This window comes from Leptidea sinapis, chromosome 20, assembly GCF_905404315.1.
Source record: "Leptidea sinapis chromosome 20, ilLepSina1.1, whole genome shotgun sequence".
NCBI classification, from domain to species: Eukaryota; Metazoa; Arthropoda; class Insecta; order Lepidoptera; family Pieridae; genus Leptidea; species Leptidea sinapis.
Window position 1 is genome coordinate 1,486,213 of NC_066284.1, and position 14,915 is coordinate 1,501,127.

Consider the following 14,915-nt stretch of genomic DNA (forward strand, 5'->3'; position numbering starts at 1 on the left):
AATTAAGTTTAAACTAAGCGCTTTTGAATCGCCACTATAAATATTTATTTTAAATTAATTAATTTACCATATGTTCGTATAAGTTGAGCTCGTGGGAAGAACATAATATAAGAAATTCAACGGCCACTCTTTTCAATCAATGTGGTAATTACTAATGACCATCTGAACACAATATATCATAATGTATTGTCACATCTCACAGAGAATATTATAATACTTCGCATTGTCTCAATGTACCGCAGCGACATATTTTTTGCTGAAAACGGATAAAAATTATCTAAGACCTGCCTTACCTAAGCTAGGAAATGCAAAACAATATTGTGTAGGTACTGCACCGATGCATTCAATTGCAAATCAGTACTAGTATTTAGGCATGTCAAGTACACGAAATCGTTTCGAAAAGTTGCACGCGTTAGTTGTTCTCGTGCAAAACACGTCTTCCCTAGCGAAAAATAATTATCAAATACTTAAGTTATTTTTGACCTATGTGCACCGTTCAATATTTATTCTTATTAGGTTAACTTAAGTTTTTGTTACAGCCCTTTGCGTATTTTTTAGCAACTAGACGTCGAGACAGTGTTATATGTACCTATTTAGCGGCAGGACAAACGAGTTAACCCCATTTTTATATTTATTACACATGATTATGTAAATACCCAATTTTTCATTGTACTTATATTTTTTTACTTGGCGGTTCTTTGCTCTATCGGAATTTATTAATTAAACACTGTCGCCACCAGAATGTAGAATATACCAACAAGTAGCATATTTAGTGTTTAATTTCGATTTACTTTCGATAATAAATAAAATGATTGAAAATAAAAACACAACAATTTATTGGAAAACAATGAATTTATTTAGTTACCTTCATATTTATTTATTTTGTTCGTACCTAAATAACAAACGAATACCGAAGAAAAAATATATCGAGTTTCATAGTGCACATAATTTATTATAATGCAATCCCTAAAATTCCCATAAAAACAACAAAAAAGTGCCACTATTTCCATTAATTGGAGAATGTTTCCAACGATATCTTCATCAGAATATTACATAACGACCACTTTGCCCAGTGCTTAGTGACACGATTACTAAAGTAGAGCTTCTGCGGTAGAACCACATTTGTATGATGAAATAATGTTTGGTGCAACAATCATGGGTGTGAACACTTTTACCGCTAGCCCTAGATGGTGCCCTAGCTAAGCCGCGCGGCGGCAATCACTCTAGGCGTGCAAACAGCACAGTTGTATTGTATTTAAAAACACATAAGTCTTGTATTTCAGCAGCTAATGTGATGTATTGTATTAAACAGATCGTTGTGCGGCATCCATGGTTTGCGAGCTACATCAAGTTTAAGGCTAAATAATTTGTATAATAGTGCTATAATTATTATGAAATGTTTATGTAGACCTAAGGTCTAGGCACTGCCCTGTATAAATACCACTGGACAGGCTGTTCCATATGTATGACAGCAAATTTTTTGTGCCTGTTTGAAGCGCCACTCGCGAACGTCCAGAGAACTAATTTGACGTATAATACAAATTACTGCGAAGGAATATTATAAGAAATACTTTGAAATATTTTTGCAGTTTCAATTAATTTCGCTCGTTTTTCGTGTTATTTATACTTCAAGAATCAACGTATTAAAGTAAACATTTTTTTTGTAAATAGTTATCCACCATCCATCGATGTTTGCTGATGTTATCATCACAAGTTTTAGCACCGCAGACTCTTGCTACATGACCAACAGCGACAAAATGGCGAAAATCAAACAGTCACAAAAGAACTTTGACAGCCGCCAGTCCAGTGGTATATACTGTAGAGGTAAGTGGGTCTAGGGATTTAAAGTGAAATAAAATTATAGCTACTTACAATACCGCTACACAATCTCTCATATAAAATGTTTACTAACAATTATTCAACTATACAAATTGTTACATGGTATGAAAGAGTACATAATTTAAATATTTATTTAAAATACAATGAAGTTAATAGCTTTAAACATAATAACAAACACATAAACTTTAAGAAGCTTATCTGTGTGTGAAGGCGCTTTAAATTAAATTACACAAATATTTAAAAAGAAAACAATAATTATTTTCAATTACAGCTATTACAACATAGATCTTATTTTAAACAAAGTATTATAGAAATCAATTAACCGCAAATAATAAATAATAATCAAACGTTAACAATTACAAATTAGTTGTCTACTTAGCTAGCCGCAGATAAAATTATATTAATGAAGGATTTTTGTAAGGAGTAGATACTATTTTATAGATACAAATCTGACATACACACGGTTAACACAAATGCTTAATACAACTTTACATGCAAAAAAAAAGTAATATTTAATGTTATATAATGTTTTGAAACACGAGAGATATATTTTGCGTCATGAATACATTAAAATGAGATCAGTATTTATAATTATATTTGAATTAAAGCAGACAGTAAAGTAAAGTAAAAAAAAATAAAAAAACTTAATTTTTTTTTTTTTTTATTTCAACAAGTAATTAATTATTCGAAGGCTGTTTATGGAATTTTATGAATTTAAACGCGAGAATCATAGAAATGCTGCGAACTTTCTATCTCCAGTACTATTTGTATTTGACGACTCCTACAGCCCAGTGCTTAGTGACCCTGCCCACTGAGCTAGATAGACGTCCCGGGTTCGAACCCCGGTAGGTGCAATCATTTATATGATGAATATGAATGTTTGTTTCCGAGTAATGGATGTTTATTTGTATTTATGTATGTTTAAGTAAGTATATTGCATTAAATATACCGTTGTCTTGTACCTATAGTACAGGCTATGCCTAGTTTGGGCCTTCAAGAAAAGCGCGTACACCTTCCTTAAAGGCCGGCAACGCTCATGTGATTCCTCTGGTGTTGCAAGAGAGTGTGGGCGGCGGTGATCACTTAACACCAGGTGACCCGTACGCTCGTTTGTCCTCCTATTCCATAAAAAAATGATAATTTGCGTAACAGTGTGTCAAATAAATAAATAAATTTGTATGGACGCGAGTTGTCTATAGATCATAGACAGCGTGGCGTTACAATGACGACATTAAATAAACACACGGATAGAACTACTTAGCCGTTATCATAAAAATATTAAGAAATCAAATACAAAATTCACCTAAATTAATAAATTTTCCATAATAACATTTTGGAACAACCTGGTAGCCGCGTGCTAGGCATGGACACCAACTTCGTGCCGTATTGTGCGACCACGTAAAGTTGATTAAAATTTTGTTTAATGAATATGTAATTTGATTGTTTGAAAATTTCAATTATTTACTTTAAAATTTTAAAATTATTTTTTGTGTTCATTTAATGTCACCATTATAGCGCCACGCCTTAGGTACCACTGGGAGGCTCCTTTGCACAGGATGCCGGCTAGATTATGTGTACCACAGCGGCGCCTATTTATGCCGTGAAGCAGTAGTGTGTAAGCATTATTGTGTTTCGGTCTGAAGGGCGCCGTAGCTAGTGAAATTAGTAGGCAACTGAGACTTAACATTTTATGTCTTAAGCAGACGAGCGCATTTGTAGTACCGCTCAGAATTTTTTGGGTTTTCAAGAATGCTGAGTGGCACTGCATTGTAATGGGTAGGGCGTATCAATTAGCTTCATCCTGTTCGTCGCGTCTCTTATGGTCATATAAAAAACTCATTTTATTGTTATCACCTCTTTAAAAATATTATATTAAGTACTTATAAGTATCGATTAAAAATAATAACCTACAATTATAAAAAATTAAAGTCTAAACTGCATTGAAAAACGTCTAATACCTACGTATGGGCTTGCTTTCAAACCTTGTATCACAATGTACTATATAACTTTAATATACCACTTACGGCATATAGTACGCTCTCTAATAATTATTCTAGAGGGTGACTTTTTTATTTTCTAATTAATTAATTCACTAACAGTATTAACATAAAGAAAAACGGCGGTCGAAAGCCATCGAAAGGTTTTCTTACACTCGCCTCGCTAATTTTCCTCAGAGACTAATGCCTGTACCACCCGCTTAAATAAGTATTTTTATAAAATACTTTAAGTACTATAGAAACACAGTTACATACATGTATTTTGGTGTTTGCCCGGTTACTTATAAGCAATGTGCCGTTTCGTTGAAACTTCCAACTCTATTATGAATTCTTATCATTTAAATAAATAAAATCATCTAAAAGCTGCAAAGTTGTTAATAATTTCGTTTTCAATTTCGATACATATATAAATAAAGGGTTCACGACTATTACTAATACAATTGATATTCAAGTAAACATAATTTCGAAAAAACAATTATTGTTAAAGAAAATTCACTGCTTTGAACCTCTGTGGCGCTTGGCTTGTTCAAATAATTCAAAATTCATTCGAGATCAAAGAGAGTATAACAATTAAGTGAACAAAAAGTGACGATAAACAACTTGTGTTACGTCACTTGAACGGTTGGCTCAGTGGCAGAGTTGGAGAGACAAATTTATATTTTATTCTAATTCTCATTACCATTCAAACCAGATGCGATTTCACCATAGTCACACATAACCATAGACTTTGTTCTCACGTGTTCTTACGATAATTTCTATCACTGTAACGGCCAAGACGAACTAACGTACATACCTACTATGAAAATAGAGTGATATGTAATTTAAAACAAATACAATATTAAATGCGAAACTTATTATAAGATATGTCGTAGCAGCACTGTGTCAATGAACGTTAAATGCTTGAATTATACAGGATGTTAAAAATTTTTGTTTAAAAAAATCTCTATCTATGAGTCTCTATCTTGAGGCGTATATTGGTAGGCGTATATTAAGTAGTGAGAACAAATAAATATTGATTTTCAGGATTATTTCCTGCACATTAAAAAAAAGTTAAAAAAATATTAACGTACTCAATTATAAACGTTTAGACACTTTTCCCCGCCCACACATTTATTTCATTTATGTACCCTGCGAGGGCGCGCGGGCGACGGCAAAAACGAAAGTTTTGTATTAATAATAACCATCGGCCGCTATATTCGTTTGACCTGCCGTGCCGCACAGTTGCTATACGCAATTGGACTGAGGCCAGGGCAATGGGAAATACCTTAGTTTACTGGTAGGATATATAAGTCAGGAGTTCTGAAGATTTTTGAAATATTTAATATGAAATGTTCTTTTTATTGTAGCATTTAATCTAAGGGGTTTTGATTTTTGATTTTATTTTTAGTAGTGTCTCCGCATTCAACTTCATATATGTGTAAATATCGTACAGGTTTTTTTTAACATAGTGTTATACAAAATAGTATATTTCAATATTTCGGAGTGTTGATACATATTGCTGTGAATCGCGCGGTCTTTTAGAATATACCGCATGAAAATCCGACTGACACACTTTGTTTTATAATGTACTAAGTACTATACCTACACTACTAAACAATACTGCTGTGTATTGTACAAACAAGATCCAATAAGATAATAATTATAAATTTGGTCTGTTTGTCCGAGCAAAACGCAAAAACTATTCAATAGATTACAATTCAAATTTTGCATGAATTGTTAAGGAGAGGTAGGGACAACATATTGTAAGCTATATATTATGGTAGATACAGGCGTAGTATTTTTGCCGCTTTACAGCGTCCAAGCGGACGGCATTGCTCGCAGCAGCTAGTAGATATAGAAAAGCAAGATTCACTAAAGTAAAGCAATATATTATTTTATATTATACTAGGTTTTGGTTTGGGCAGCATTTTTTATTGAATACTGCTGTAGTGAATACGTTTTTGTTAACTACCAACTATAGAACTTACATCCCCCTTTTTCATCCCACACAGGTCTAAATTCTATAAACTAGAACAAATATTTAAAAGTTTCATGATGTTATCTTCAATAATGACATACATCTGTCATAGAAATTTCCACCCCCTATTTCAACCCCGCCAAGCCTTTTATTCGGGATTAAAGGTAGCCTATGTCCTTTCCGAAGCTCTTGTCTATGTCGGTACTAAATTTCATCAAAATCGTTTCAGTGGTTTAGGCGTGAAAGAGTAACAAAAAAACTTATATTTATAATATTAATAGGGATAGCCATATCACTTAGTTCGTGGCACCCATGTTGTCAATACTTATATACCTATTCATAGGTGGGTGTTGCGTTTCTCTACTAATAGGTACTTTTATCCAAATGTTTTGAGTTTTCCTGGTCAGTCTCGTGCCAGAGCTTGGCAAGTCAATATCTCCTGAGGACGCCTCGTGAAGAAGCGAAACACCTGTCGTATTGTTTGAAGACGAACATTGGTGGAATTAACACTCAAGAAAACTCAAAACATTTTTATAGTTATGGATATCCGCAAAACAACGCCTACTTTTTCAATAGGTACTTTGATTGTTGAGAGATTTTACTAAAAAAATAAAGAACTATCTAACACTTTGAATCATATTAAGAATCATTTGGGTTTTCCTTCTTTATCAGTAAGTATATGCGATTTGTAAAAAGTCTGTTATCCTGGCCAAAGTAAGTATATGAACAAATAAAATAAGAAAAAAAAAAATTATGAACGATGCGGCACTCGAACCCACGACCTCCGCCGTTCCAAGCCACAACCTGAGAGTTCAACAAAACATACACGATTGTATAACGATAAGTTACTCGAACGGTTGGCTCAGTTGGTTAGAGCACCGGCACGGAACGCCAGAGGTCGTGGGTTCGAGTCCCGCATTGTTCATAAAATCTTGTTTTTTAAATTTTATTTGTGTATTAATCCTAGAAGTGAGTGTTATCACTTTAAAAACTTAACAAAGTATATGAATTTTCATAATTGAAACAGAAAAATTACCGCCAGCCATATTCTCTTGAAATATCTGGGAAATTACGTTGTAAAAGAGCTTCCTAGTTGAAGACTAGTCTCAACGACTGAATAAGCCATAGAAAAGGAAACATGATCAAGATTTTGCTAATCCTGCGAAATATTATTTTCAAACTAACTAACCACATCGGCGCCTATTTCTGCCGTGAAGCAGTAATGTGTAAGCATTACTGTGTTTCGGCCTGAAGGACGCCGTAGCTAGTGAAATTACTGGGCAAATCAGACTTAAAATCTTATGTCCCAAGGTGACGAGCGCAATTATTGTTGTGCCGCTAGGATTTTTTGGGTTTTTCAAGAATCCTGAGCGACACTGCATTAAAATGGGTAGGGTGTATCGATTACCATCAGATGAACGTCCTGCTCGTCTTGTCCCAAAAAAAAAACTAACCCGGATTAGCATTACGCACTTGTCCACTTATTAAATACCATAATATATACAAATCCGTTTAAAGGAACAGATTTCTTTTCCTATCTTTACAATAGTAAACAGACTATGTGACGTCACGTCCATGATTCAAAATGGCGTCCACAGTCAATGTTAATATTCCTCGTAGCCGTAGTAATCGTCTTCCTGCTCGTTCTGCAACATGGCCGCCAGCGAGAACTCGTTCTCTGCTTCCGTCACGTCCGCATCCAGATCATCCTCGTCTTCTTCCAGTTCTGCCAACATTAGAAATAAATCGTACACTGAAGCGGTACGCTCACAAAATCAGTGATTCTAGTATTGTATTTTATTACGACAAGTATAGCAAACAATATAATACTTAAACATATGAAAACTATATATTACTATTTGAGACACGTAAGAAAAAATATTAATTATTAACAACTATACATATAATACAAGTGTTCAAATATAAAAAGTGTGTTAAACACTGTTTCTTCTATGCATCTACTGTACTCAATGACTCTTTTTTTGTGATAATCAGGGACGAGACGAGCAGGACGTTCAGCTGTTGGTAATTGATACGCCCTGCCCATTACAATGCAGTGCCGCTCAGGATTCTCGAAAAACCCAATTCTGAGCGACACTACAATTGCACTCGTCACCTTGATACATCAGATGTTAAGTGTCAATTACCCCGTAATTTCACTAGCTACGGCGCCCTTTAGACCGAAACACAGTACACATTACACACATGTTTACACATTACGCTTAGCCGGCATCCTGTGCAAAGTAGCCCCCCACTGGTCTTGGTTTACGTATCAATTTACATTTACTTTTTTTTGACTTACTCGTGTAAGGCGTTGAGAATTTGACGTTTGAGTATTTTTGGTGCATCACTTTACATAATATATTATAATTGAAATGATTTGTAAATAGATGAAACTGTAAATGTTGATTGGCAATTGATTTCTTACCACTTCTTCTCATTTAAGCTCATTTTTTCCGAAGTGGCGGTAAATACGATAAATTTCTATCCCTACAGCCCAATGGTTAGTGAACCTGCCTACTGAGCTAGAGGTCCCGGGTTCGAATCCCAGAAGGTGCAGACATTTATATGATGAATATGTATGTTTCCGAGTGATGGATGTTTATATGTATTTATGTATGGTAAGTAAGTATATTGTATTAAATATATCGTTGTACGTACCCATAGTACAGGCTATGCCGAGTTTGGGGCTAGATAATTTTTGTAAGAGTGTGTGAAAACTTTTCATACTCATAAGTTTCACTTCCTAGACCTATACGACAAAAGTGATTTTGATTTGATTTGATCAGAAAGCCCCAAGTCGTACCAGTTCGGGAAGACTGCTGGCAATTATTTATCGATGATAATTTCTCAAATAATTTTAGTCAAAGTAATACAATAATTACCTGCATCTTTTTGTGATGGCGTAGCTGGTGGGTTAGGGGTTGCGGGTTCTTGGCTGGGGGTGGCTGGTGTAACAGGGGTTGTTCGGGCTTGACTCGGAGATGGAGGAACAGGGTCGGTTGTAACAATGTTTAGGTTTGCCGTTTCTTTCTTCTTTCGTTTCTTTGGTGCCGGCGAATACGATACTGCTTCCGTCGGCGTGCTTATTATTGGTCTGAAAATATATTTATTCAATTACGCGTTATTTTGCGGAAATCGATAATCATCCAAATGTTGTGATTTTAATTGAGTGTGAATCCCGCTAAGTTTTGTCTTTAATCAATTCGACACGTCTTTCGGCTCTACACGAGGCATCCTCAGCAGATGTTGAGTCGAGACTGAGTCACGTGCCAGAATTTGGCGAGACAACAATCACAACATTTGGATGAGAATATTGTAGTGAAAAAAAAAGTGTACAAATAAATTTAATCATAATAATTTAATTTAAAGATATTATTACAACATAAAACTTAATTGACTTAAATTATATTATCTATTATTGTATACAATATTAATATCTTATATTACTACAACTTTATGAAGATTTATTTTCATACAAAATAAATATAATGTCAACGTACAAACAAACATAGCGCACACAATTTTGCTATAGCGATTAATGCAAGGAAACATTAGTTACTATCGGCTATTGGTTAACGTGTATTGAAAGGCATAATAAGTATGTCTGCCACAGTGATCGACGAAAGACATATATTTTTTATGGAAAAAGGAGGACAAACGATCATAAGATAAGATTTAAGGAAGGTGTACGCGCTACTTTTGAAGGTACCCATTTCGTATCGTCCCGGAAACACCGCACAAGGAAGCTCATTCCACAGCTTTTTAGTACATGGAAGAAAGCTGCTTGAAAAGCGCACAGTGGAGGACCGCCACACATCCAGATGATGGGACCTTGTGCAGTTATATCTAATCTTCTTATCATAGTAGTCAATAAGTTTTATATGTATATGTGTGTTTCGGCTTATCTACCTATCGCAATTCTGTCAAACCTTCTGTGTGTATGCTATTGTGTAGTTTATTCTATTTTGAAATTAAAAGCCGTTTAAAAGTTTAAAATCCTCAAACCAGCTAAAATATATTATTGTAAAGTCAGGGTATAAATAAGCAAGTAAATAAATCAGGTGTACCAGTGGGAGGCTCCTTTGCACAGGAAGCCGGCTAGATTATGTGTACCACACCGGTGCCTATTTCTGCCATAAAGCAGTAATGTGTAAACATTACTGTGTTTCGATCTGAAGGGCGCCGTAGCTAGTGAAATTACTGGGCAAATGAGACTTAACATCTTATGCCGCTCAGAATATTTGGGTTTTTCAATAATCCCGAGCGGCACTGCTTTGTAATGGGGCAGGGCGTAAAAATCACCATCAGCTGAAGGTCCTGCTCGTGTCGTAACCACTAGACAACACATATTTGTAATTAATTGTAATTACATGAGACATGTTCCATGTTTTTCACAACTCTATCCAACCAAATGGTACCACTACAAGCAAACTTGAACTTACGTCGCAGCAATATCCTCGATCTTAGATTTAACGTCAACTGGCACCGAAGTCCCCGGTTCATCTAAACTCTTCAGTATATCGTAGTTGATCTTGGCGCTGATCTTCTTCTCCGCTAACATCTTCCCGAGGGCCTCTCCCGCGGTCGCCGCGTTACAGTTCACCTTCTTCCTGTAAGCTCCACGAACCTTTTTTTTCTTGTCCTTTCCTTCGTCACGATCTCTTGCGCGAAGTTCGTCTTTTACTGAAAATAAAAATGTACTGATACCCTAAAACCTTTCTTAATAAGCGATTTAAACATCTCCAAGCGAACGAATCAAACAATATCAATTCGTAATTTCGTAACTTAATGCACTTTAATATGAACTCCTTTGCGAAAAGACATCGAATCGTTCGATGGAGAAAAAACGATTTATTCGATTACTTTTATAAAACCCTGTTCGTTTAGTAATTAAGTCAAACTGCGAACAAACAGAGCGAATAGAATAATTTTGAAATAGCGTAGAAAATTTCAAATTTGGAACATTTTATTTTACCTATTGCCGGTACTTTATAATACATAGACAATTGTTTCTAATTAGTTGAATGCATATAATATGTAAAACCTCTGTTGTATAAGATTTCAATGAACAGAAAAGTTTTGGGTGCCCGTTATTTTGCAAATGGGTTTACTTAAAGGTCGATAAATCATAAAAAAAGCAGCTCGTGGTGGCCGGATGAACCTATCATCAGAAATAAAAGATTAAGATTTAACGTTCAACTTTTTTTTCTACCAACAAAAGAAGAATATGCGGTGATGAATCGGTCACCTCAAGCAGCGCTATTGATCGTAGGACATATTATTTGTATATTAAGTTCAAGAACTGTAAGGCTAAGATCTATAATAATAATAAATAATAAAACTTTTATTTTGAACAATTTAACAAAGATAATATAAACAAGGAAAAAACGATGATTGCTGCAAAAGTATAAACTGCAGCGCAGCTAACAACGACCTTCTCCGAATACAATAAGGAATGATGTTCCATGCACAAAGACCTAAATAGTAAACAGAGTACGGTAATTGATGACAAGATATTAAAAAAATAGTACAGGATATGTGATTTGAAATATATACATTATTATTATTATATTATGTGTTTAGTTTTGGGTGAGTGTTATAGATATGTATATACTGATTGTGAAATTTGTTACATTTGTGCTGTGTGTGGTTTTCTTAGGTGTGTGAGGGAGTGATATATAATATTTTACACATCCACAAGTTTCTCTGTATCTTCATAATCTAGTGTTTTTAACCAGGAGCCAAGTTTCGCTTTACATTTCCTCTTGGAATATAGAGCGTACTTAGACGTTGCTCAGACTTTACTTGAGTAAAACTTAGCCGAGTGTGATATAAGGCGAAGCTGTCTTAGCTCTAAATATTCTCTAGTCGTAATTAAAATTGCGTAAGTAAAGTCTAAACAAAGTCTTAGTACGCTCTTTAGATCTCAGCTTAGGAGATTTATAAACTGAGACCTGCGCACTAAGCGGTTACATCACTATGAATATTATGCTCAAAATGCAGGTATTTTCGTATATTTTGGATTCTTTGTAATATATAAGTCATTACTCAATAAAAAAATCTAACAAGCGGGAAAGCCTAGGCTGCAAAATTGATATGTTTGTCGTTTTCTTTAAATAATTCAAACATCACATTTTTTTAGACTTTAAAATTTTTTATGGTTGCTAAATACATGTAATTAAAAGTTTTGATGTTTATGAGGTAATAAAGTTTTTTTTTAAATGAAAATAAGGGACGAGACAAGCCGGACTCCCTGACGGATACACCCTGCAAATAACAACGCAGTGTCGCTCAGGATTCTTGAAAGACCCAAAAATTCAGAACGGCACTACAGCTGCGCTCGTCAACTTGAGACATAAGATTTTAAGTCTCATTTTCCCAGTAACCTCACTAGCTAAGGCGCCCTTCAGACCGAAACACAGTTATGCTTACACATGACTGCTTCACGGCAGAAATAGGCGCCGCTGTGGTACCCATAAACTATCTTTCATTCCACCAAACACATGATAGGCAAAGTCTTTTCAAACAGCTTGCACAATATCTCAATAGCATGCGAATATAGTTTTTAATTTACAAGCCAAACTAACTCTTTTGCTCCTTCAAATAGTGCGCATTGACGTTTTTCCACAGTTTCGACTTTTGTATGGTTTCATCGTCCGACATTATCAACGAGTCGATGTAGTCTTCATCCTTATCACTCATGACGAGCTCGTCAGGATTGTGGAGATCTTTCACTTGTTGCCACTTCAGTTCCGGTTTCAGGAACATATCTGGTTTATCATCGCTCGGACCTAAGCCAATCACGGCAATTTCCGGACCTAAAATTGCAAAAGAAAATAATCATAAAAAGTACAGCAGAAACAATTGAAAAACACAAAATTGTACAGACTGTGGAGACAAAAGAGTCGATGATGTTTTCCATCTTTTGATGGAATGTGTACGGAACGATTCAGAGTGGCCGAGACTCTTAGAGAAAAATTACAATGTTACACATACGTAAAAGCTTACTAGCCACTCCACTATCAAGGGCCGCACGGTCGCTCGTTACGATGTATTAATAATGTGTTTGTAATTTTTTGGTCATATGTGGCTGTCTATGTTTTTTATATATTGAATGAGGTAATTAAGGATTTTTTTAAGCTACGGGGGTGACATAGTCATCTTTGACTAAACCCCAAAAAATAAAGAATGAAAAAAAAATAGATGATGCCTATAAGGCCTTTAAGCCCTCGTTATCACTTATTATATTAATAGTTAATGACAAACAATATGTAATAGTACAAATACAGAAGGAAATCACTCCGTAAAATCAATTAAAGAAATAGGAACCCTTTCGGCCATACAATAGGGTGCAATTCAGTTTTTTTCACCTAGAAGTCTGCCTCTCTATCCTTGCCGACATTCTGGTTGTCTTCTTTATCTAAAACTCTACCTACCTAGTATAAGGTCATCTTATAAAAATAGCTCAGTTTTTTCTATAACGTAAATAGTTATGTAATCGTAACTTTAAATCAATATTATTTCGTTGTCAAACCTACAGTAGTAGCATATATGCATTGGAAGACCACGTCATATTCAACATAGTTCCTTTTTCCTTTAGAAAGTAGGAACTCTAGCTAGGATCATTGTTCTATTTTTTTTTTATGAAAATAAGGAACGAGACGAGCAGAACGTTTAGCTGATTTAATTGATACGACCTGCCCATTACAATGTAGTGCCGCTCAGGATTCTTGAAAAACACAAAAATTCTGTGCGGCACTATAATTGCGCTCGTCACCTTGCCACATCAGATGTCAAGTCTTATTTGCCCAGTAATTTCACAAGCTACGGCGCCCTTCGGACCGAAACACAGTTATGCTTACACATTACATTAAAAAAAACTTCATTAAAAAAAAACTCAAATAAAAGTTCTTCCAACTGCGGACACTGCTCGAAGTGAGTGTATAGTTAACAATTTACCGAGCAAAATAGAATATAATATGGCCATCAACATACATAGTACTCAAAAATAAAGTACCTAAAAATTTTGAAATAAATATTCTCTGTAACATTTATAAGTTGTTGGATGGATACTGTAATGGCATAAAACGTCATTTATTTTCTCAAAATTGATTCCTTTAGAATTCTTTTTGAAGTCATTCCTAATATACTGACACTACTACCGCTTTGGAAACAAATTGGCGCTCTGAGGGAGAAGAAGCGGCGCAAGAAACTCTCCCAGCATATTTTTGCGTTCTTTTTAATCAAATATACAATATTGTATTGTCATTGCTATTGCTATAAAATAATCATAATCTAGTCCCAGGCTGTCGGATCACTTAGATATTTACGACATAGATAATGCCTGTACAGTGGCTGGGACTTTATAATAAAAGTGTATACTTTTACCCTTAAAGTTATTATGTATCTAATTTTAATTAAGCCGAATAAATAAAATAACTTAAAAAATTATACCTAGTCCCTTCTCCAACTTCTCCTTATCAAGGTCAGTAAAGTTAGAACACGGTTCATTTTCAATTGCGATGCTTCCTATAACGTTGATTGACTCCTCTGTCGCAAAACGCGTGGCCTCCGCCGACTCCTCATCAAAATCTGCAAACAAAGCGGGTGCACCAGCTTTAACTGTCGTTATTTGTGACTCTTTAACCAACTTTAAAAATGGAGGAGGTTCTCAATTCGGCGCTATGTTTTTTTTATGTTTGTTACCTCAAAACTTTCGACTGGGTGAACCGATTTTGATAATCATTTTTCTGTTTGAAAGCTGGTGTTTCCCGTGTGGTCCCATTGTAATTTGGTCCAGATCTGGATAGCATCCATGACAAACCCATAAAATTCTTAAATTTGCTATAAATACGTAACAATACGATTCCAAAAATAACAATAATCGTAACTAGAGTTAGATTTATAATTAGATTGTATAAAAATACGCAATTATTTTGCGTCGAACCAGCCATGTTGCGACTATTCCTCTTGAGGGACAAAGAACGGTTAATTCAGAATGGTATACTAGCATTTATTTGCCACAGGTCGTTTCTGAACTCCGTAAAGAGAACTGCAACCGCCGCATCATCCTCCATCACGACAATGCGAGTTCTCACACCGCGCACACAACAAAAGAG

At 35.1% G+C, this 14,915-nt stretch overlaps 1 protein-coding gene across 2 annotated transcripts in view; it reads right to left on the reverse strand.

The window, feature by feature from the left end:
- Window positions 1-931: 931 nt before the first annotated feature.
- Window positions 932-14,915, reverse strand: part of LOC126970242 (transcription factor IIIB 90 kDa subunit) — an 83,064-nt gene continuing 69,080 nt past the window's right edge. For both annotated transcript variants that reach the window (XM_050816054.1, XM_050816053.1), the window contains 5 exons: window positions 14,251-14,388; window positions 12,384-12,614; window positions 10,239-10,479; window positions 8,679-8,890; window positions 932-7,519 (listed from right to left, as the gene is read on the reverse strand). In XM_050816054.1, coding sequence (XP_050672011.1) covers window positions 7,398-7,519; window positions 8,679-8,890; window positions 10,239-10,479; window positions 12,384-12,614; window positions 14,251-14,388 — 944 coding nt within the window. In that variant the 3' untranslated portion in view covers window positions 932-7,397. The remainder of the gene's footprint in view (window positions 7,520-8,678; window positions 8,891-10,238; window positions 10,480-12,383; window positions 12,615-14,250; window positions 14,389-14,915) is intronic.